Here is a 24,348-nt window from a genome sequence, read left to right as displayed (position 1 = left end):
TTGTGGGGTGATCTCACACAGTGAGCCCTTCCCATGTCAAAACAGTCCTGGGAGGCACAAATTATTACTCTCATTTTATGAGTGAAGAAGCCAAAGTGGAGGGCAGCCAGAGATGTGCCCAAGGTTCCACAGCTCGTAAGTGGAAGAGCCGGGACCCAAACAAGCCCATGTCTTCTGACTCAAAGCCCAGGGCTCATACCACTGTGCCATGGGAAACATGGTTTGTTGCAAGCCGAGGGATGAGTCTGGCCAGAGTCCTGTGAGCCAGATGATGGAGCCAGGAATGGAATCCTGGATGCCAAGCTCCCCGCCATTTTTCACAGGAAAACAAAATGGAATGAGAAAGTTGGAGTTAGGTCATCAGCTCCAAGTCTTGAGATATGTGGTCTCAGGCAAGTCCCCACCCTTTTCTGGCCTCATTTGGAGTGGGCTAGATCCGAGGTGACGTGCTGGGAGCCTATGGATACATATAGCCCACAGATGCACTGTTTACCCTGCAGTGTTTACCTATTTGTATTAGTTGCCAGCATTAAATAATTAGGTAACTTCACATACAAATCTGGATTTCTGGCTTTTTAAAAAATGGAGTGATCTGGCAACACGGAGTCAAGGTTCCCAATTGGCTGAAACTGAGTGTGGGCTGCCCACTGCAGACAGGGCATGTTCTCGGAAGCTCTGTGTGGCTACCCTGTCTGGTGCCAGGCTGGTTTCTTTCATCTACTATAAAACCACCGGACTAGATGCTCCCTAAGAACCACTGTAAATGGAAAATGCTATGATTTTATGATCCCAGAAATCTAGGGAGTCCATGGATAGGACTGAAAATCAGTACTAAGCTCAGGATTCTGTGAATAGGTGAGCATTTAAGCTCAAGATCATACTGGTCATGGCGCAACCTACCGTCACTATCAAGTTACATCAGTTTTACACAGGGGTTCCCAGAAACACAAAAGGGAACTCTCTTTGCCAATACTGAGCCAAACTCAACCAGCCTTCTGAGCTGTCATTATCCAGAGGAAGCTAGAAGAAGCTGAGAAACCCCAAGTAACAATAGCTGTTTCCATGGCTGAATCTGAGGCAGGTGGGAGGAGACCGTTCTGCACACTCCTGTGGTATCTGCATAGCCCCCATCATGGGTGATTTTCAGCTCCTCTTCTGGATGCTTTTCCCTTCCTTCTTAGGATGCCAGTGGGCACACTGTGTTTCCTTTCACCTGTGGTGCAGTTTTACTTTCCTTTTTGGGGTGAGAGCCGGAGGGTGCATGGAGACGACGTAAATACTCATCCTCTGCCAAAAAGGGCAGCTGTTCTTGGGCACTGTGGCCTTTGAGCAGCGTGACAGTGACCACTCCCATGGCCCATCTGAAACCGTTTTTCTTTCACAGTATGGGCTCAGACCACGGAACTGCCCTTTGATGCCATTTGCAAGTTCTCTGACCCCTTCTGCATCCTTGCTCAGTCTGCATTCAACACTCAGGTATTACCGGAAAAATGAAAAATCTGGGGGACAAACCCAGTAACGTAGGGAAGGGAACAGGACAAGAATGAGGAGATTGTTTGAGCTTGTCTCATCCCATCATTACATAAATCCTCTAAGAGGAAGCAAAGGACTTCAGAGCAGCAGAATCCAAGTCCCCAGTTAATCATTCCTACGTCCATCATGGCTTGACTGTGTTTCCTTCATCATCCTAAGAGCTAGAGGAAGACACAGGAAGACACAGAGAGGGTAGAACCCACATACACAGTCCGGAAGCACAAAAGGAGCCGATCGTGCCTATACACCTACTGCAACAGAAATCACTAGTGCGCTCCACTCCTGGAGGCTTTTTTGACCCCAGAGTTTTTCTGAGCAAATGTGCATGAATTTCATGTGCCCTGTCACTTATGATTGTTTCACTCTGTCTCTCAACTGAAAAATCTATTACTGTCACTTTCTGAATCTGAACCCCATTAGATGCTCAATGTCAGAAATCTATAACTGATTATATCACAACAAGTGAAATTGAGGAAAATGACAGCACTATTTAAAGCTGCCATATTTGGTTATGGGTGATAAGGAATGATGCACAGCTGTGGGAAAAATTCCTAGAGACTGAAGTTATAAAACACAGAAAATCACACAAACAAAAACCAAGACATAAACACAGCTCCCCCAGAAACCTATCAGTCATGCTGGCAAGGCAACAACGGATTCTACTCGTGATTGACTGATGCCAACAGGAAGAGCTAAGAATGGGCAGTGATTTGAGATTTGGGGCCAGTTTATACAGCCTTGGCTTAGGCTAAATCCATGCTGTTTCTATGATGCCACAGAGAAGTATGTTTTCTGCAAGATTCTGAGTGCCTACCATTTTTTTCTATGCAGATGCTTTAGATCACTTTCTTCCCAAAGACATGTGAGTTACTGGTGCTTGGGGCAAATCAGGTGTCATATACTATAGGCATTTCTTCCAAATAATTGAGTTTCCTTACCCCAAAGGAGGCATGATGGTAATGCCTTTCTTCTGAAGAATTCAAAGTGCTTCACTATGTTCTCTTGATTTCAATACCCAATTTTCCATACTGATAGATGGAAGAACTGAGACCCAGGGAGGTTAAGCGCCTCGCTCAAATCATTGGTGATGGCTTCAATTTTTCTGGTGCTCATTTATTGAGCTGTGCCATAGGCACGGCACACTCTCCTTCATTCAAATGGCTGCTGTACTGCATTTTCCTCTCCTTTTCATCTTTGCACTTTTATTTACTCCCTAATTAATCCCACGCCTTCTTTCCAATGCCAGTAAACTCTCAACCTACACACCTTCTTAGAGTACTCTTAAACATTATTTATTTATACCCATCACCATTTATTGTGACTCTGTTGTATTTATAGGCATTTGTATTGATTTATACACATCTCTGTTGACTGTGAGTTGGGCCAGTTTCTGCTGGTAAATACAACCACTTTGGAAGTAGATAGGTGGTTATATACAGTCTATGCTCCAGATGTCGAAGACAGGTCCAGCTGTGCTGATGAGATTGAAAATTAGACGGCAGCAAAATTAGAACTAGCTCCCTTGATGTTTAGACTGTGCTTCAGACTGACAGTCAGTCAGCATCCTTGATGCTCTTTGACGGAGGGAGAGATGGCGAAGGGCTGGTCATCAACTGACCACAATCCTGGTGTGTGTAGGTTCCTTGGCATGATATTAGTGGGGCCATCCATGGAGCTATGAAGTGGAATGACCCTGCTCCTTGCATGCCCAAAGTTCCTCTTGTCCTCAAAAATAATCTGTTAATTCACTGATACTTCACTCTAAGTGTACTGGAAGAAATTACATTCTAGGAAGAATGTAATCGCTTTCCCAGAGTCTGGAGCCAAATGCATGGGCAAACCAGAGCCAGACAGTCAGGACAGGTAGTGAATAAAATCCAGACTCTGGAGCCAGGCTACCCAAGATTGAATTCTGGCTCTACATTTACGAGACACGCAATCCTGGGTAAGTTGGGTAACGTCTAGGTCTCTGTTTCCTCCTGTGTAACATGGAGGTAATAATAAAAACTATCTCATGGGGTTGTTCTGAGAACCCAGTGAGTTAACACATAGAGCTATATGTGTGTTTGCTCCCCTTCTGTCTAATGGTAGCTGTGAGTGAAGAGATCACTAGTGGGGAGATGGTGTGTTACAAAGAAGGAAACTTTCTTTTATACTGATGCCTTCCGCAATGGACAAGAAATACTAAACTTTCTGTCTTATACTGACACATGTTAAAGACGCTTTGGGTAAGGATGCTATCTGGCTACAGCCACTTTTCAGAACTCCTGGAGTTTCTATGACTGTAATACATGCATCATGAGAGTTCCTCCAGGGCTCTCCAGAGAAGCACTTAGGGCAATACCAGGCTTTCTTCTGGAAGGATGACTCGTAGAAGCCAGTGATTGCAACCTTTAGAACTTGATCCCGCCTCAACCTTCCCAAAGAAGTCACTGACAGAGAGGTCCAGACATGTGGCAGGTTCTCTTGGATCTGTGTTAGGGCTCTGTAGCCTAGTTACCAGTTCCCTACATAAATGCGTGATATCAGCTCTCTTCCTTCCCCAAACTCCATCTCCTTCCAGCATAGCCAAGGACAAAGTGTCTTTCATGTGCTTTTTCATAGTCCTTAGAACTAAATGGCAATTTATAGGAAGATTGCTTGTGATATAGTCAACTCCCAGCAGTGCTCAATGGTCAATTAAACACTGTCCAGGACTGAAGAGGTAAGAGAACACAGTCTCTCCAAGACTCCTTCTGGGAGAGGCAGGAGGAGGTGATTTCTTCCTATCCCTCAGCAGGATCCCATGGATGGCTTCCTCCAGTGTGTCTGCAATGGCTTGCCCTGCTGATATTGTGCAGAGGTGCACCCTCCACCTCTGACTCCAAGAAGTAAAAAGGAAGCAAGTAATTAATTCCTATCCACATAAACAGACCAGATGGGTCTGTTGCCCAGAGAACTCATATCTAGTGTATCTATTTTCAATTCCTGGCTGAAAATCTGGTGTGAGGAGACCTACATTCTAATTCTGGCACTGACCTGGATGTGCTGAGTGGCAGTGCTAGGTAAGCCACTCAACTTCCTGTGTGCCATTGTTTTCTCCCATAGAAAGGAGCGTCATGAACACAGCACCTTAATCCACATGAAGAGGGGCCCTAAGAATTACCAAAATAATGTTGATAACACACCTTGAGCTTCTTGAGAGAGAGCCACTCAACAAATAACCAGGATTAACACGATTATACATTCAGGGATCTATATTTCCATTATATGGGCTATCACGTTACTTAGCTGAAAGGAACAGAACTCTATTCATTTTCCATTTTCTTACAACAGATATTAAACAGTATTAGAAATGATTCACTGGTTTACTTAGCATTGCTCTCCATTTTCCTAGACAGTCTTCCTGAAACGAAACAGACCTTCTTGAAAAGTGGGTAATACATCCAGCAATGTCATGGATTAATTTAATGTCAGCATTTATTTCTCCCTCACTTTTTTTTTTTTAACCACTGCCTGCTTTTTCTTTTTCTTGAGAAAGAAGACTCTAGCTGAGAGTTAAGAAGAGAAAAACAACAGAAGTATAAAACTTTCCCATTTGGTAACCAGGGGTGGAACAGGTTGGTAGGGGGGAAAAGTGGTAAGTTCACATTTTCCAGGGAGTCTCAGATGTTCTAGCTGGCTTGAGATCCTCTATGGGATCAGAAACAGTATCCTCAGATAGTAAAGGACCTTGAAAGAGTGATCGTTGAAAGCATGGCATTGACACAGAAGAAATACACCTATAATACCATAAAGACAGACAGTTGGACGTGTATGGAACTTGGAGACCAAAAACCCGGTTTCACTGACTCCCAAGTCAAAACACCTGGTGGACTTTCCTCTTTCCTGTGCACTAACTGGGCTCACAGAGTTTCAGAATTTTGGCCTGTAAAATAAGAATCACAGAACTGGCTTCAGGGCATTGTTGCATTAAGCCAGAGACTGTAAGTGGAAGTGCTTTATAAATTAGGACATGTGAGTCAACATACAACCACCTTAGACATATGCCCAATCTCCTTGAAGATGTGAAGTTTTAATTTTAACTTATTTAATTTTTTAAGAGATGAGGTGTTGCTCTGTTGCCCAGGTTGGAGTGCAGTCATAGTTCACTGCAGCCTCAAACCCTGGTGATACTCCTGCCTCGGCCTCCGAAGTGGCTGAGATTATAGGTATGTGTCACTGCACCCAGCAACAATGAACTGTTCAGATGAAATTTATTCATATAGGGGTTCTGTGGGCAAAACACTGAATCCCAGGTTGGCTTCTGGCACACTCTGATGATGTCTTGCTCTAACAGTCGGGGTGTGCTTGAGGAATAAAAACTCACTTTAATATTAATCTGAGCAAAACATCATTAGGTAAATTGCTGCTGCAGAAAAAAAGAGACAGAAAACTACATGATATACTCTAACATCAAATACAAATGGTTTTGGTTTTTCATGTTATTTTCCCCTCTATTCATACAGATATTTGAGAGCTCAAAGTATGCATCAATACCATAAAACCCTTGACTGCAAAATGTCCTTGGAGTTATACTGCCATACCAAATACTGAACTTATCAGTACAAAGAGATGAGCTGATGTGCCAGGGAAATAAAGAGTCTTGAACTTCAGATGTCCTGCCACTTGGCCCCCATCCTTGAAGTACCAGGACGACAAAGGCTAAAGGCTGGCCATTTACGTACAGCCTAGAAGCCCATCTGGCCCCAGCTAGGGATTCTGATACCTTCCTGGGTGGATGTTATGTTGTGTGTGGAATATGCAGGCATTGAGAGACAGCAGTGAGTTCAGGTAGCAACTACAGCCAGACCCAAGCAGAAGCTGCATCTAGGCTGCCTGAAACATCTGCCTCCCATCTCTATTTGTTCTCAAGACATACAGGGGTAAAGGCCAGAAGGTAAAAAAAAAAAATCTATTTGGGTCACTTGTCCTGCTGCCTGGAATACTGGCCCTGTAAGCTTCCCTAATAGAATCCCAGGTTCCTGGGGCTCAGTGCTGCCTAATCAGGAGCCACAAAGGAATGCATAGCACTCACTGCCCACAGGATCACTGGATTTATGGCCTGCCCTCCTTCCTTTCCCTCCTTCCTATCAAGTAACTACTGCACGTTTAAGATGATCACATTTTCTACACCTAAAATCATATCATAAATATCTGTGGTCTGACAAGAGGGTAATTTTCCCTTAATGTACCTCCCACTAGGGGCTCCAAAGGGAGAGACAGATAAAAACGAATAATATAATGCAACCTAAAAGTATTGTAATAGAAGTATAGGCTCCTCCATCTAGGGGAGCCACATGGCACAAGTGCCATTTGAGCTGGGTATTGAAAGCCAGGGAAGAGTTTGTCAGCTAGTTGAGAGGCAAGTAGATGAGCATGAACCTAGATGAGGAAGGATGCAGGAAGGGGCTGACCTGACAAAAGATCAGTGAGCAGCAAGGGGCAAAGTTGCCTACAGGCAAATACCTGGATGTAGGAAAGTTGAACTTTTTCTTGTGAGTGATGCACAGCTGGTGAATGATTTCAAGTAGGAAGTTGATATGATTACTTTTTTTTTTTAAACACCACCACCACCACCACCACCCAGGCTGCAGTATGCGCAATAGATTATGAAGGAATAATTAATATAAATTTATTGAGTGTAATAGCTAACATTTTATTGTGCATATGTCAGGCACTGCTATGCGTGCATTACATATGTATTCTCATTTAACTTGCATGACTACCCATTTTTACAAATGAATAAGCTGAGATGTATGTGGCATGCATCTAATAACTGCAAAAGCTGGGAATAAACCCAGAGAGTCTGGGTCCAAACTCCATGGTTCTCACTCTGCTGTTTCTTGGTGAATGCTTATAAGGACTGTAGCCTTTTGATGGGGATCCAGTAATGGACAAGAAATGCCTTGCCCTAAAGGAGGATACAGGCTGCAGGAATGGCAGCAGAGATTGGGAAAGCCTGAACCAAGGCACAAATGGGGATACACGGTATATTTGAGAACTCTTTGGGAGATGAGATGACCAATGGAATGTGTAAGGTAAGAAAAGTTAAAGATGGCTCAGGTTACTGGATGGAGATTCCATTATCTGATATGTGGCACAGGGAAGGAGGTTAAGTGTGAGTCAGAAACACATGGAATGCAGTTTGTGACACAGTTTTTGGGGTGCCTGTGAGATATCCAGGTGGAGATATGAAGAAATACATTACTGGAACTCGAGGGAGAGGCCAAGGTTAGATTCACAGATTTGGGAGGGAGTGAGACTGTCCAGGGAGAGTTGGTAGAATGAGAAGACAAAGGATATTGGACATTTAAGGTGGGTGAGAAAGAAAGAGAGAAAGAGAGAGAGAGAGCAGAGGGAGGGATGGGAGAGAAAAAGAGAGAGACAGAAAGAGCGAGAGAGACTTTTAAAAAGCAGGATGGAAAAGCAGTAACAAATGCCAAAGCCAGAATCCTCAGCCAGCTTGTGAGTAACAGGGAGTAGGTGGTAAAAAAAGAGCAAAACATTCTTATTTTGGTCCCAAGAATGCCTGAAGAGAAACAGATTATACCCAGTGTTAGGAAGAAGGTAAATATCCCACAGTCAACTGTTGATTATCTGTGTTCATGAAAATGCCTAGATGATCTTAGATCGCTGGAAAGTCACAAATTATTTATTTGGACTTCAGAGACATACCTGTCACTACTTATTATTTTGGAGGCTTTAACAATGATTCTTAACTGGGCACTTTAAGTTAATTATTTTTACATTTGCACACAGGTTTGATTGCCACCAGATGCTCTGTTTCTGGTAACAATAACTCATCAGTCAGGTGACCTCATAAACACAGAACTAACATAGACATTCTAGATCCTTATAAATCATAAATGTGATTAAATTACCCATATTTTTGCTCACAGATAACTAACAATTAGAGAAAAATTGCAAAACAATGAACACCCAGGATTTAATTTCGTTACCTTTATGCTAGGATATTAGAGATAGCATCTCTACGCAATTTTAGATGTAGGCTCTTGGAGTGGACTCTACTGTTCATCCTTTAATCAGAGCAGATCTGGCTAAGGCCGCCTTTGTTTCAGACACGGCAACATTCATCTCTGACTTATTCTAACCAGGTCTCCCTTGGGTTAGTCAATTTGGGATGGTTCTCTCCTCAGCTGACTTTTTGGTACTTTCTAAGCATGGTGTCTCTAATGCACTCGATACATATTTGTTGAATAAAGGTATACACCGTCAGTTCTGCTTAGTGTAAGCTGTTCATCCCAGCACTCATTTCTTACTCAGCCTGGCCTCCTGTTATCAATCAGGTCTGGGCAGCCACGTGGCATCTGGGCACTTCACTGTGGAGGCCAGAAGAGGAGATGAATCCTCATCCAACAGTCAGGGATGTGTGTGTGTGTGTGTGTGTGTGTGTGTGTGTGTGTGTGTGGTGTAGAGATAAAGAAAGATTGGGAGAGACAGGGAGATTTATCCTAAGAAATTGGCTCACGTGATTGTGGGGGCTAATAAGTCCAAAAGGCAGGCAGGCTAGAAACCCAGGCAGGATTTCTACGTGATAGACTTAAGGCAGAATTCCTTCTTCAGGAAACCTCAGGTTTTGCTCTTATATCCTTCAGCTGATTGGATGAGGCCCACCCACATTATCGAGAGTATTCTCCTTTATGAAGTCAATTCATAGGATGTTAGTCCTATCTATGAATACCTTCACAGCAGCACCTGACTAGTGGTTGACCAAGCATCTGAGCAACATAACATAGCTAAGTTGGCACATAAAAGTTGACATCCCAGAAATGAATGCCTGGAAGCTCATACAGGTTTTCAGGTGGTAGGAAATATTTAGTCAACAATCCAATTTGGGATGTCCAGAGGGTTGGCGAATTGCAGTTTCTTTCTGGCCAGAGTTGGTATTTAGGACAGTAGTGCCCTAGGTGGGGAGGGCAGCCTAGCAGCAGCTGGTTCCAGATGGGCCGCTGAGTGACCAGCAGGGCTTTAGTGCCCTCCAGAAATCTAGACATCAAGGCCAGAGCCTAGCTGCATGGCTGCCACAGGTCACAGCAGGGTAGTTAGGACAAAAGCTGTGTGTGTCCATTTCTTTTGGATGTCCCCGACTCCAACGGTCAATGTAGGGGAGGGGAGCTCCAGAAATGGTGCTGGCTGAAAGACTGCCTAGTGAGTGCCCACAGATGTAACGATGGCAAGATACTGCCCTAGAATTAAGAGGTCTGAGTTCTAGTCTCAGCCCTGGACTAGCTCCAAGCATGACTTCAGTTTCCTTATCTGTAAATTGGAAATTATCACACCTGCCCTCTTTCCCCAAAGAACCGTCTTGAGGACCAAATGAGAAAAAGGGTGCACAAAAGTGCTCTATGCAAGTGATTCAAAGGTCACACACAGGAGGGTGGCAGGCTGCTGTCCTGGAGAAAGCACAGGCTTCAAACACGCCATTCCTGGGTTTGAACCCTGTTCTTTTACTTACTAACATGTGGCCTTGCCCATGTTTTTAAGCCGATTGCAACTCAGTTGCTTTCTTTCTAAAATAAGAACAACACAACTATATTCATTTCCCGGGACTGCCATAAGAAGTACCATAACTGGTGACTTAAAACAAGAGAAATGTATCATGTCATAGTTCTGAAGGCTGGAAGGCCACATCGAGGTGTTGGTGGGGCCAGGCTCTACGAAAGAGTCCTTCCTTGTCTCCTGTAGCTTTCGGTGGTTGCCAGCAATACCTGGTACTCCTTGGCTTGCAAATGCATCACTCCAATCTCTGCCTTCCAATTCCTATGGCATTCTCCTCTACATGTCTGTGTTCAAATTTCCCTCTTTTCATAAGGACAGCAGACCTTGGATCAGGGTCCAGCCTAATCTAGTATGACCTCATCTTCACTCGAGTACATCTGCAAAGGCCCTCCTTCCAAATGAGAGCACATTCATAGGTCCCAGAGGTTAGAACTTCAGCATGTATTTTGGTGGGGAGACGCAAGTCAACCCCTCACAACAACCCCCATCACAGGGTTGGGAGAACAGGCTGGAACTGCAAAAGTGGACAATTCCCCTTTCTCTAGAGCTAGGATATGAGGCCTGGCAAGGGGTCACTTCTTCAGCAGGCATGTGAGGTGACCTCTTGGTCCCTCCCCTGCTGGGCAGCCTCAAGGTACAGGCTTTGTTCTGGAGCATACCATGGTAGCTGAATCATGGGCACTGAAAGTGCCTAGCATATCAGGCAAATCTGTACCACACTCTGCACTTAGATCCAGTTAGGCTGACAAGAGGAAAGGAAGGCTCTTCTGTCCAGTAAGGTAAACTAGCAAAGTCAGCTATCTGCTGGCACTGAAATGATTATCCATTGATGGATGGGACCCAGCCAGGGTGACCCTTCCTCTGCTCTTCCCACCAGCCAGTATACTTGAAGGTCATGTCCATGCTCAGCTGCCTATTGGTGTGTTCTCACAAACCCACTGTGACACTTGTCCTGGCAGAAAAGCCTTTTTTATAGGGGGCATGGAATGCAGAAAAGGGCAGGCAGGGTATAAATCACATTAAATGATCTACCCTTTATTCTCTAGGACAGACCATCAAGAGAGAAAGAATCTACATTCCCTCACCAGATGCAACACTAGAAGTGAACACAGGTGGACTTGGAAGTAGGCATCATGCTTGAGAAATGCTAGGGTGACTTATCTGGGCTGCAGGCCCTCCCTCCAGAAGGGAGCAAAGTGACCCACAGGGCCAATTACCAACACAGGATACACCAAGTATTGGATGATCATTCTCGGTCATTGCTATTCAGAGAGGCAGGAGCAATTTTTACTGGAAAGCCCACAAGCATGACTTCTCCATCCCTCTAGTCTGCAAGTTCGTGCAGCTGATAGGAGAAAAAATAGCCCAACACATTTGCATTTAAGTCTTGAAATCTAAATATTTCCGTGAGTCATTCATTATTCCCATATAACTCAGTGTTTGCATGCAAATAACTTTAATGACATAAATGCTTATAAAATAAGTCTCTTACCATATGAACGCGGTAAAGAATGCTAATTCCCAGAGTCATGAATGGCTTAGAGAAATCAATCACCTTCTCCCGTTCAGCTGTAATGGTGAGGCCTGCCACAGCCAGATCTGCTTTCTGAAAGGAACAGAAACAGCCTGTCAGTGGGGTGGCCATAGGAAACGAGGCAAAGACTTGTGACCAGCAACTGTCCCTGCTATTGGAGACGTGATGCTGGTCTGAGTTCTTGCTTGAGAAGCGGCTCTAAGTCAACATAGCATAGCCCAGATCTGAATGATCACTCATAAAGGTACATGGATATTGAAGCTATAACTCATACTCACTCACCGTTAGATCCCTTTAAATACATAAATAATTTTGAAAACAGGGGTATCACTACCAGACTGTTCAGAGACAGTCTCTAAGTGTCCTAGGGTAGGGGGCTTGGGAGGGGAAGACTGGAAGATTGGGCTCCTGCATTCTTAATACTTTTTTTTTTCTTTTTTCTTTTTTTGAGACAGGGTCTGGCTCTGTCGCCCAGGCTGGAGTGCAGTGGCACTATCTCCTCTCACTGCAACCTCTGCCTCCTGGGTTTAAGGAATTCTCCTGCCTCAGCTTCCTCAGTAGCTGGGACTACAGGTGCGTGCCACCATGCCTGGCTAATTTTTATTTTTTTTTAGTAGAGACAGGGTTTCAACATGCTGACCAGGATGGTCTCAAACCCCTGATTCCGTGATCCACCTGCCTTGGCCTCCCAAAGTGCTGGGATTACAGGCGTGAGCCACCACGTTCTCAATATTGAGTAGTGTTTGTTTCATTCGGCGGACAAAACTCCAGAGTGCCTATGGTGCATAAGAAACTTTATTGCAGAGAGTTACAATGAAAAGTAAAAATGCTGGAAACACAGAAATCAGAAAAACTTTAATGGAACCCCATTCGTCCCACAGTGAGGAAGCAGAGACCAGGAAACAGAGCAAGAGGCCCAACGTCACAAAGCTCATCCCGGCCAGGGGTAGGATTCAGGCGTCCTGGATCACTGGCCACTTATGTCGCTGTCCAGGTTAAACTTCAGGCATTATTAGCAGACCCACAAGAAGAGTCTCTGGTCCCTTTAATGCAAAACAACCAGCATTTGTTGAAGAGAGGCTTCCTTCCTTTCCCCTTGCCTCCAAATTGTACCTCAAGGGCCCACATCTGTTGAGAGTCAGCCCTGAATTAAAGCCTTCTGGAAAAGATGCTGTAGACTCCCTCAATACTCTCCTAAGTCAGGAAGTTCTTCCTTGTATCTAATTTAAATCCCTGTTGAAAGCAAGTCTGTTTCCTATTAGTCTACTCTCCTGCAGATGGTGAAGTGGGAAAAGCCCAGAAATGGTGCTCAGTTCTACTCCATGCTCTGCTCTAACTAACAACTAACTAACCAACCTGGACTGGTCATTTCACTTCTCTAGGCTTCCTTAATCTCATCTATAAATCAAGGATGTAGAGTTGACAGTGCCAGGGTCCTTCCTAGCAATCCTCTATGGTGGTTCTCAAAATGCTGTCTATGGGACCACCTACTTCAGAATCGCCTGCTGGGTCAATTAAAATGTGAATTCCTAAGTCTCATCGCAGACCTCCTGGATCAGACTTTCTGGTGGTAGGACCCAGGAATCTGCATTTGCAAAAAGCTGCCCTGATGATTCTTATACTGCACTAAGTGTTAAGAGGCATGTTTTTATGACCTGGGTACTGTACCTCAGAGTAGCCTACAAGGATTTACATTTTCTAATGCTGGTAGATCAGCTGATGCAAAAGATGAAATAAGAAAAGTGAAGTGTGGTCCAACAATCTACAAAGAGGCCAATCGGTTCTGAATGACTGTACATACAAAGTCTGCTAAGAAAGTAGGGAGACAGATGTGCTGGCCCTCATTTTACACACAAGGGAATTATGATTTGTGTACAGGAAGGATAAATTAATTGGCAAAGGTCAGTTCTTTCTCCACCTCAACCCCAATCCTCCAATTCAGGTTCCACCCCATAAAGCAGTCACATGATCCAGCACAGCTTAACAAACTCAGAGCATGACACAGTGAGATCATCCTTAAAAGCACCTAGAGTGCTGGTGAAAGATTTTTAATACAAAATAGAAAATGTGAATGAGTCATTCTGTATTTCTCCAAGACGGTGCTGATGACTGCTATCGAGTGAATCAACCCTTGGGTTCAAAGTGAGGTTTGATTAGAAGATTGTTAGCACCTTGATTTGGGGAACTCTTCAGAGGGTTGCCTGGGCCCTTCAGAGCCTCAGCCACTTCACAACGGTGGCACTGATTTGAATTCGGCTTTTGAGCATTGGCTTCTGGCAATAGAAATGAACCAAATTGGTAGCCAAGCCCTACCTGAAACTTGAGGGGGGAAAACAAGAGTTAAATGGGCTGGAATGAAGAAACTGAAGAAAAGATGGCAAGATTAGAAAAATTAAAAGTGATGAAATGGGAAAGAGGTAAATGTGGCATCCGGTCCTTTCTCTTGTTTAAAAAGCATCCAACCAGTCATGGTGGTGCACGCCTGTAATCCCAGCACTTTGGGAGGCCAAGGCGGGCAGATCACCTGAGGTCGGGAGTTCAAGGCCAGCCTGGCCAACATGGAGAAACCCATCTCTATTAAAAATACAAAATTAGCTGGCTCTGGTGGTGCATGCCTGCAATCCCAGCTACTCGGGAGACTGAGGCCCAGGAATCATTTGAACCCGGGAGGCAGAGGTTGCGCTGAGCAAAGATCCTGCCATTGCACTCCAGCCTGGGCAACGAGAGTGGAACTCCATCTCAAAAAAAAAAATCCAAATCAATTAACCAAAGTCAACGACTCTATCCACAAGTTTATTTTCCTCACACCCTGCTTTCCTCCAAAAAGGACAAACTTTGGATTAAAATTTGGAAATCATTTCACAAGTCAATAAATGTTGGCCAACAGTGACATTATGCCAGAACAATCCCGCAGGTCCCTATAGAGACACATCTGGAAACGAACAGCAGCTCACTGCCAGGTTCTTCCCTGGGCACACGGAGAATGACCACATGCCCAGGGAGGGTTTTTGCCCCATGTTTGGACGGGACATTTCTATCTACTCACTCACTGAAACTTCACTACAAACAGAGAAACTGCTTCATTCGCACGTTGTTGGCGCATTCCCACCAGCCCCAGTTTTTCTTTCCTTTGTCCCCGGTCAAGAGGATGCTGGGGATAAGGGAGGCAGGGAAGGAGAAAGGAAAGGGCAGTGACAAGCTGGAAAAAGCCATGGAGGTTTCCTGGAAGTTGCTTTTCGCATTTAATATTATATTCTCAGTACAGAGGCGTAATTATCTACTCTGGCTTGAATGCACTGGGGTATCAGCAACAATCACATAGGATCAGATTATTCCAAAACACGTGTATTCATTATTTCACCTTAGTTAAAATACATGGCTGGGAGTGGTGGCTCACGCCTGTAATTGCAGCACTTTGGGACCTCAAGCTGCACAAATCACCTGAGGTCAGCAGTTCAAGACCAGCCTGGGCAACACGGTCAAACTCTGTCTCTACTAAAAGTACAAAAATTAGCCGGGTGTGGTGATGTGCATCTGTAGTCCCAGCTACTCGGGAGGCTGAGACAGGAGAATCTCTTGAACTCAGGAGATGGAGGTTGCAGTGAGCTGAGATCATGCCACTGCACTCAACCTGGGCAACAGAGCAAGGCTCTGACTCAAAAAAAAAACCCCAAAAAACATGATGCTATAAATCAGCCTTCAGATAAAGAGATCATGTGCCATGAAACCAAACTAATAAGATGGGGTGCTGGGACTGCAATTCCATCCTGGAATCGCTGGTGTTGGAGGCTGAAGGTCATGTAGAATGCTGAGGGGCATGGGACAATAACTCATCAAGCCCTTCTGCTCCTCTGCCTCCTGGGGGATCCGTGGGGGCCAGGCTGGGAGGTGGGGCATGCTCTCCAGAGGAAAGAACAGGGAACAGGACATCAGAAGACCTGGCTTTTGGTATCTGGCTCTTGCTTTCACAGCCACTGAAGTACACTGAGCTCCATCGAGACAGCACCAGGGCAAGTGAGAACCAGATGGGCAATGGGCAGCTCTGTGCCTTGCTGAGGAAAAATAGCTAAACACAGGCAAAGAAGACCCTAAGAATCCAAGAGGCAAAATCTCATCAGATGCACAGTCTGTGCAAACTTGCTGGAAGGAGCAGAAGCAGCAGCACCCAGCTGTCTCAGTCAGCTTCGCAGAGTTTTCTCAGAAGTACTCAATGCTGGAAGGCCACGTCTGCTAAAGAGAAGGGAAAATCTGCAGCCAGGGCAAAGGTGGAAAAGGCCCGTTATGAAAAAGAAATGAAATCTGTGTTTCTCCTAACGGGGAGACAGAAAAAACGTTAAAGGATCCCAATGCACTCAAGAGGGCTCCTTTGACCTTTTTCTCGTTCTGTCCTGAGTATCGCCCCCAAACCAAAGGAGAACATCCTGGCCCATCCACCGGTGATGTTGCAGAGGGGCCGGGAGATGTGAACTAACACCACTGCAGATGACCAGCAGCCATATGGAAAGGGGCCTGCGAAGCTGGAGGAGAAATCCAAAAAGGATACTGCTGCGAACTGAGCTAGAGGAAAGCCCGATGAGGCAGAAAAGAGAGGTGTCAAGGCTGCAAAAAGCAAGGGAAGAAAGGAAGAGGTGGAAGACAAGGAAGATGAAGACGAGGAGAAGGAGGACGACGAAGGAGATGAGGACCGGGATGATGATGAAGTTGGTTCTAGAGCATTTTTTTCTTGTATATAAAGCACTTAACACCCCCCAGCAGCCATCGTACACAACTCATTCCTTTTAAAGAAAATAAGTGAAATGTAAGGCCATGTAGAATTTGCTTTTTAATTGCAGTGTCTTTTCTCTTTTTTTTTTTTGTATAGTTAACACACTACTGAATGTGTCTTCAGACAACCCTGTCTTGGTGGTATTTTTAGTAGTCACTAACCTTGCCTGGCATAGTATGGGGTTGTAAGTTGGCACAAAAATTTAAAGCAGGTTCTTGTTGGTGCACAGCACAAATTAGTTATATATGGGGTGGTGGTTTATGATCTTTAGTTGACTCTGACGAAGTTATGATCTTTAGTGGACTCTGACGAAGCTATGATCTTTAGTGGACTCTCACGAAGCTATGATCTTTAGTGGACTCTCACGAAGCTATGATCTTTAGTGGACTCTCACGAAGCTATGATCTTTAGTGGACTCTGATGAAGTTATGATCTTTAGTGGACTCTGACGAAGCTATGATCTTTAGTGGACTCTCACGAAGCTATGATCTTTAGTGGACTCTGACGAAGCTATGATCTTTAGTGGACTCTCACGAAGCTATGATCTTTAGTGGACTCTCATGAAGCTATGATCTTTAGTGGACTCTCACGAAGCTATGATCTTTAGTGGACTCTCACGAAGCTTACACACAGCAACAGTTGTTCTGTTAGCCGAGTACCACTCTGTAATTGCAAAAACAAAAAGTTGCAGCTGGCCGGGCACAGTAGCTCACACCTGTAATCCCAGCACTTTGGGAGGCCAACATGGTGAAACCCTGTCTCTACAGAAAATAAAAAAATTAGCTAGGCATGGTGGTGCATGCCTGTAATCCCAGCTACTCAGAAAAGTTGAGCTAGAAGAATCACTTGAACCCAGGAGGCGGAGGTTGCAGTGAACATACCACTGCACTCCAGTCTGGGTGTGATAGAGCGAGACTCTGTCTCACAAAAAAAGAAAAGAACCCAAAAAGTTGCAGCTGTTTGGTTGACATTCTGAAAGCCTCAAAGTAAATCCGATTTTTATTTTATTTTTTATTTTTACGTTTCTGAGACAGAGTCTCACTCTATCTCACCCAGGCTGCAGTGCAATGGCATGATCTTGGCTCACTGCAACCTCCACCTCTCGAGTTCGAGAGATTCTCCTGTCTCAGCCTCCCAAGTACCTGGGACTACAGGTGTATGCCACCAAACCTGATTAATTAGGTATTTTTAGTAGAGATGGGATTTTATCATGTTGGCCAGGCTAGTCTTGAACTCCTGACCTCAGGTGATCCACCCGCCTTGGCCTCTCAAAGTTTTAAAATTTAAAACCAGTAAGAAGCCCTGGCTGTTGTCACTGGAGAGCCACAACCTCATCGTGACCTTAGGCAAATTATTCCACCGTCTGAAATAGCGTCCTCAGCTGTAAAATGAAAGGGTTCAAGTGGAGGCTGTCTAAACCCCTTTCTAGTTGTAAAATGCCCTTCTTTGATGTACCTGGCTAGCAGAGGCAGAGCTTACATGCATGGCCCCCACTTTGCTTAAATGGGTGTTGGTGGTCAGCACTACTGAATACTTTGAGGAGGAAACTGATGACCAGACTAGTCAGCAAAGAGCAGCAGCTAGCAGGACATTTTATTTTAGGGAAAGAAATCCAGAAAGGTCAGAAAGGTGCAATACCATCTGGGGAAGGCAGGTCTGAAATCATAACCCAGGGGGATGGGAAACCAGAAAAGGTTGAGACCATTAGAGCCAGAGGGTAGGTCTGCGGGAGGAAGAAAAGGACTGGTGAAGGGAAGCAGAGACTGCTCCAGGCATCCCAGGTTCCTGGCTGTGGTTCGGGGCGGATGTGCACCCGCACAGGGGTATATAAATACATTCCCTTGGAGAGAAAGACCTCTCTCCTCTCCCTATTTTTGACTGAAATTGTTCTTTGAAGAGCTTTGTGTTCTGCCTCTAAGAGATCCCCTCTTTTATCTCCTGGATGTTTGTAGAGTTTACAAGGGGAGGGCAGGCAGGAGCTAGTCTGGAGGTGACTTCCAAAACATACTCTCTTTGGCCTCCTGGAGATTAATAGGGGCCATGCAGCCAACACCATTCCTATCAAAGCCTGAAGGCTTGGTGTGGCCACTGCTCTTCTCCTGGGACCTGAGCCTGGCTGGGAGGAAGATGAACTTTCACAACAAGGCTGCAGTCTGCATCCACCTGGGCCCGCTGCTCCCACTCTGGGCTTCCTGAGAAGGGCATGTGAGTGGTCTAATGGCAGCACCAGATCCGAGACCACCGGAAGCCAGCAAAGCCTTCCCATCTCCCTCCCCTTCTTTTTCAGACAGCTGCTGCCCCCTTTCAGGGAAAATTCCCTCCCTCCCACTCAGCAGCGCCCTAACACCATGGCACTGACGTCCTGCAGCCCCAGGCCTGCCTCCTCCACCTGGCCTGGCTGTCCCCTCTTACACACGGTCATGCCAATGGGAGGATGGGATGAGTCAGGAGACCTGCCAATGCCTCTGCTCCTTGCCGTCCAAATGTCCATGTGCGACTCACTTCCCTTCTTTGGGGCTCATTTTTCTCCACTGTAAAATGGGGCAATACCTGCCTATCATTATTATGTGAGAGTCACAATAGACGATGGCTGTGGAAGAGCTTTATAAATCATTCGTACAAACTGTAGAGTGCTGCCGTATTAGTAAGGGGCTATTAAGGCAGTAGAAGGGGTAGGGGAACTTGGCTTTTAGTATGGGCTAGACCTACCTGGACTTGCAGTCACTTACTTGGTGTATGACCTTGGGCAGGTCATTTATTCAGCTTTTTCTAAGCCTCAGTTTGCTCATCTATAACCCAGGGATAATAACAGTACCTAGCTCCTAGAACTGTTGAGAAGACAAATGAGACCATGTCTGTAAGTGCTGGGGCCTGGCTCAACATAAGTAGCCAGTAAGTGTTTGTAGTTGGGATGACAATGCTTTTGTTGCCGCTGAACTTGACAATGAGGCTTGTCTTAGCAAGGGCTTAGAAACAGATCTTGACCCATGATGAGTTGTGGGCATGTTTGGAGGCAGGCAGGCCTGTTCTGTGTATGTGCAGCCCTCACTGCTCACCGTGGCCCCCAGACACTCAGCCCGCTGTGGCCTTTCCTGGGTGATCTGGATTACATGCACAGCTGTGCTGACACAATGTGCTTCTCTGGTGGAACTGTCTGTCTCTGTGGACCCATGTGAGGTCCAGGCCTCCCAGATCTCATGTTGTCCCATCCTTTGGAAAACTCTGGGAAAAATCCAGTTCCTAGCTTGGAAATCCAGTCATTCTCCCCAGCCCCTTCCTTGATAGATGATTCTCATTTGGGGAGAATGAATTAAATGGCCTCACTAGCTCCCTTTGAATTCTCTTTCAGATCCTCTCTGTTATCTCTGATCAGCTTCCAGATCTTTCTTCTCTGACCTTTTTACACTGCACCCCCCCACCAGCTTTCTGCCTCTGGGGAGGCCAGCTGCCCCTGTCCCCTCTCCATGCCAGCAGCTTTCTACAACTTTACAAGTCAGGCCTCCACGTCTTCTGTTTTACCTGCTGCTCGGTCTGCAGAGTGCCTCCCATTCTTTGATGTCATTTAACTCTGTAATTGTGTTACTTAACTCTGGAAAGCTTTGGGAGACTACAGTCGGGATGAGAAAAACACTGCCCTGAATCAGGTTGTACTGAGCATTCCTGGAAACCTTCATTCCAAGGTAATTGTCTCTGGAGAGCCCCTATATATTGAAAAGGCTTATGGAATTCCAAGCAAGGCCAGGCCTGGGGCTGTGAAAACGAGGCTGGCGTTATCTGTAAACACCCAGATAGGAAGCAGCTCTGCACCCAGCAAGCCTGGCTTTCCTGGGAGGGATAATGCACATTTGGCTCTGGATGAGGATCTGGGTTGAAGGTAACATGGGGCTGCAGAGCTCACTGGGGGATTTCAGGGTGGGTGGGAGCTGTCTGCAGACTGCAATGCCCCTCCCCGCCTATTTCCTCCTCTCTAATGCTCAGTGTACCCTTGAGACTCTTCACTGACCCTCTGCCCTGCACCAGGCAACGTGCAAGGTGCTGGGATACTGCGGTGAACAAATACAGGCAGGGTCTCTGACAGAAAAAAAACTTACAGGCCAATGGAGGAGATGAACAGGTATCGGGATTGTAAAAAAAAAAAAAAAAAAAATTGCATATGTGCAATGTTTATTAAAGTGTTATACATGGCACCATGAGAAGGTGAAATGGGGCTTGGACAGAGCCTTGGGGGTCTACAGGGGCTTTCTGCAGATGAGACTCAGCTGCCTGAACAGGAGTGATCAGTGAGGAGGCCTGGGTGAGCATTCCCACAGAAGGCACAGCATGGGTCAAGGCCCTGATGCAGGAGGGAGCTTGAATGCTTTCTAGGGGCTATAGGAAGACCAGAGTGGCTAGAACACATGGCCAGGAGCATGCTGTAAGATGAAGTGGGAGAGGCAGGTGGGGAGCAGAGGATGCAACACCCCAGCGAGCAATCAGAAGTCCCTGAAGTATTTTCTACAGTGAATGTCCTACAGCATTGGACTTGTAATATCAATACAGTAACACCCACATCCCTTCCTGTGTGTCAGGCACTGAGCTAAGTCCTTTACATGTTACCTCACTCAGTACCCACAAAACCTCTGTGAGATAAATTACTATTATCCCTATTTAACAGATGAGAAACTGAGCCACAGAGAGGTCAAGTAACTTGCCCCAGGTTGCGGAGCAAGTAAGTGGCAGAGCCAGGATTCAAACCCAGGTAATTTGGCTTCAGAGTCTGCATGCTGAATGTGCCACACATTCAACCACTCTAAGGGAGGCAAGAAAGGGCCCTCTGCACTTTTCTCCTCACTCCCTTGCTGTGTATATCGCACACTCCAGGCAATCTGGTCTCCACCCGCCACTCCACCAATGTCACTCTAGCCAAGGTCAGCATGACCTCCATGGTACGATGACCAAGGGGTGCTTGAGTCCTTGTCTTGCCAAGCCTCCTAGCCTGCCCTTCTCTCCAGTCCCTGCAGGGGCCCTCCTAATAAGGCCAAGGTCAAGGACACAGCTCTCCTTCCCTCCACCTGCTCTATCTTGTGACTACATTGCCTGGGTCACTGGCAGCAAGCCAAACTGGGTTCAGTCCTGGCCCTGCCAGTTACCATGTGACCTTAGATAGGTGTGATATCCTCTTCTAGCTCACTTTTCTCATCTGTAAAATGGGGATCATAATTGCCAGTTCAGAGATGTTCTGAGGAAGAAGGAAATAATATATATAACGCACAAAACACATTACCTGGAATAAAGCAGGTGCTCCACGTTTCTAGTAAAACTCACTTATGCACCACCACAACTATACCTGTCCTACCTCTTTAAGAAATTATTCACGACTCCCACTCTGCAGTCCAGCGTGGGAGTGTGGCCCTTGTGGTCTGCCTACTGCTACAAGTTCAGCCCCACCTCCATCACTCCTCCCAGACACTGCCCCTCCCCTGCAGCCAGGCCAGCTCAGCTGGCTCTCAGCACATCTTGTGCTGTTCTACAGTTATATTTACCCCACATCAAAAGTCCAACCATCAACTCCACCTACTCTTCAAGGTCTATTCAAAGTTTACCATCCTCATAAAACGTTCTCTGATCATCTTCCCAGGCACAAGCCTTCCCTCCTCTGTCGCCAAAGAGAGAAAGCAGGGCTCGTGCCACCCGCCGTGGCACATACTATAAATTTCCTTGTATTAGACCAAGAGGCCTGGGCTCCCACTCCAGCTCTGCCATCTGTGAGCTGCATAATCTCAGCTTCTCTGTGCCTCAGTGTTTTCATTGATGAAGTAGGGATAATGATAGTTCCCACCTCCATGGAGCTTCTATGGGAATTAAATGACAAAGCTTAGGCCTGACACGGTAACTCACAATAAATGTTAGCTCTTACTATTACTGCTGTTGACATTTGTGTGCATATCTTATTGCCACATTAGATAAGTTTCTTGAAGCAGGGATCAAGTCTTTTTAAAAACTTAACATAAACACCATTTCAAAGCTGCCATTAGCCCTGTTTTGGAGACCGAGAAGCTGAGACCCAGAGAGGTTCAGAATTTGCTCAAATACACACGGCTAGGACAAGAAGACAACTAGCTTCAGATCCCCATTTACACATTCTCAGGACCGTGAGCTGGGATTTCTTATTTCTGTACTGTTCATACTGACTTTCCCCAAGTGGGCACACAATAAGTCCCTAGTGAAGAGCCAGTGCTGCCAACAGCGTGACTAAGGAGGGGACCCCCTCTAAACGTAGCCTGCCCTCAAGCCCCTTCTTGCTGGCAGCTGAAGCGGGCTGATTTTTTGACAGATGCCTGTATGCAGGAGGGATTTTTGTCAGAAGGCTGGAACATTAGAACCCCTAGATTCAGGTCAGACCTAAGTCCTCATCCTCCACCTAAGGAAGACTTGAAGCCCTGGGTTTCCCACTAGAGGGCGCCCTTCTACCCTCGCCCCACTCCCCAGACCCAGTTCCCTCTAACACCTAGGACATCGTCATATACTGGATGTCCAACCAGAATAGGAAGGGCCCCATGCTCCATTCCAGCTTAAAGCAGCTGTCAGCGGACGGGTGTTAATTACAGCCCGGGAAGGAATGGAGATGACAGGCCCAGGCTGAGCTAGAGGCTGGAAGACTGGCTCCACAGAGCTGCTTCCAAATTCTCCACATGCCCCTGTCCTTTTGTGCTGTGCAGTTGAGCAGAATAACATCTGCATCTCAGCCCATTTCTAATTAGATTATCTACTGACTTCCTGTCTTTTGATCAATTTACCTTCGGGTGACTTTCTCCCTCCCACCCTCACCTATTGAGATGCCCAGGGAACTTGCCAGGACTCACTGGGGTCACCAAGCTGCAGGGCAATGAGATCAGGAACCAGGAGGCTCACTCCCACTCCTGGCCCACGCAAGCATCCGCAAGGCTCATCCCTTAGACTTTAGCGTCACATGCCTGGGAACGCGCACATCTGCTCTCCTGCCACATGAGTCAGGCTGTCTGCCCACACCACCCGTCGCGGGCTGGAGACAAGGAGAAACTCTTAGGGGTCACATGGCACCTGCAAAATATTTGGTGTCCTTGTCCACTGGGGAGACTGGATGCCAACCTCACCATTTCTCCCTTCTTTCAGAACCAGGATATGAAAACAAAGATCAAGGAATAAGGGAACAGTAAATAGCACTGAATTGCTCACCTGTGCCAACACACACACACACACACACACACACACACACACACACATACACACACATGTCTTTGCTAACCAGTGCGAGCCCATGTTTGTAGAAATCATCCCTGCTCACTGGGCTGAGCCCATCCACAGCAATGCTTGAAAAGGCAGAGACGGAGAGGACTATTAGCATTCCTGGGGAAGTGGCAATGTCACCCACAGGTCCAAGTGCTCCCTGGCACTATTTCTCGAGGTTACAGCTTACTCTGGGGGCTGGATGAATTTCTTTAGAGTTAAATTAAAGTCCCCATGAAATATTTAGTTGGCCCGGCACAAGGCTGTGTTATTGGCCTGCAGAGGGCAGATTTTAGGAAAGAAACCATGCTGAGGAAAGAAGGGGCTGGCAGGTCATTTGCAGATGAAATCATGTGGCACAGAGGTCCAAGCTGGCTCATGAGACCAAGCAGATACTTACTATTCACCCTTGACCCTCTACTAACAGGCTCCCATTCACTGGCCCACGAATCCTCTTGCTTTCTGGGGTCAGGCAGACACATGTTTGAATTCCAGCCCTGCCACTCACCAGCTGAGCAATTACCAGAAATCTGAGCTTCAGTTTCCTCATCTCTAAAATAGGCAAGATACCGTCTACTTCTTCTGCATGTGGTGAAGGTTAAATCCAAGACCCTGTGTAAACAGAGCTCATGTGCAGTACTGCTTCTTACAATCCCCTTTCCCAGTGCAGCCAGAGAGGTCTTTGGGGAAGCTAAAGCAGGGGAAGCTAAAGCAGATGATGCCATTCTTG

The 24,348-nt window shown here is 46.1% G+C and overlaps 1 protein-coding gene across 13 annotated transcripts in view; it reads right to left on the bottom strand.

The window, feature by feature from the left end:
• The window catches only part of GRIK4 (glutamate ionotropic receptor kainate type subunit 4), a 489,633-nt gene that overhangs the window by 37,494 nt on the left and 427,791 nt on the right, over positions 1 to 24,348 (bottom strand). For all 13 annotated transcript variants that reach the window (XR_013523083.1, XM_078339710.1, XM_078339708.1 and 10 more), the window contains one exon: positions 11,567 to 11,680. Coding sequence is in view for 12 of the 13 variants with exons in the window: in XM_078339710.1 (XP_078195836.1) it covers positions 11,567 to 11,680 (114 nt within the window). In the remaining variant the exon portion in view is untranslated. The remainder of the gene's footprint in view (positions 1 to 11,566; positions 11,681 to 24,348) is intronic.

This window comes from Callithrix jacchus, chromosome 10 (assembly GCF_049354715.1).
Source record: "Callithrix jacchus isolate 240 chromosome 10, calJac240_pri, whole genome shotgun sequence".
Classification (NCBI taxonomy): Eukaryota; Metazoa; Chordata; class Mammalia; order Primates; family Cebidae; genus Callithrix; species Callithrix jacchus.
The sequence above is the reverse complement of the archived record's forward strand: the minus strand, read 5'-3'. Positions and strand labels throughout refer to the sequence as shown.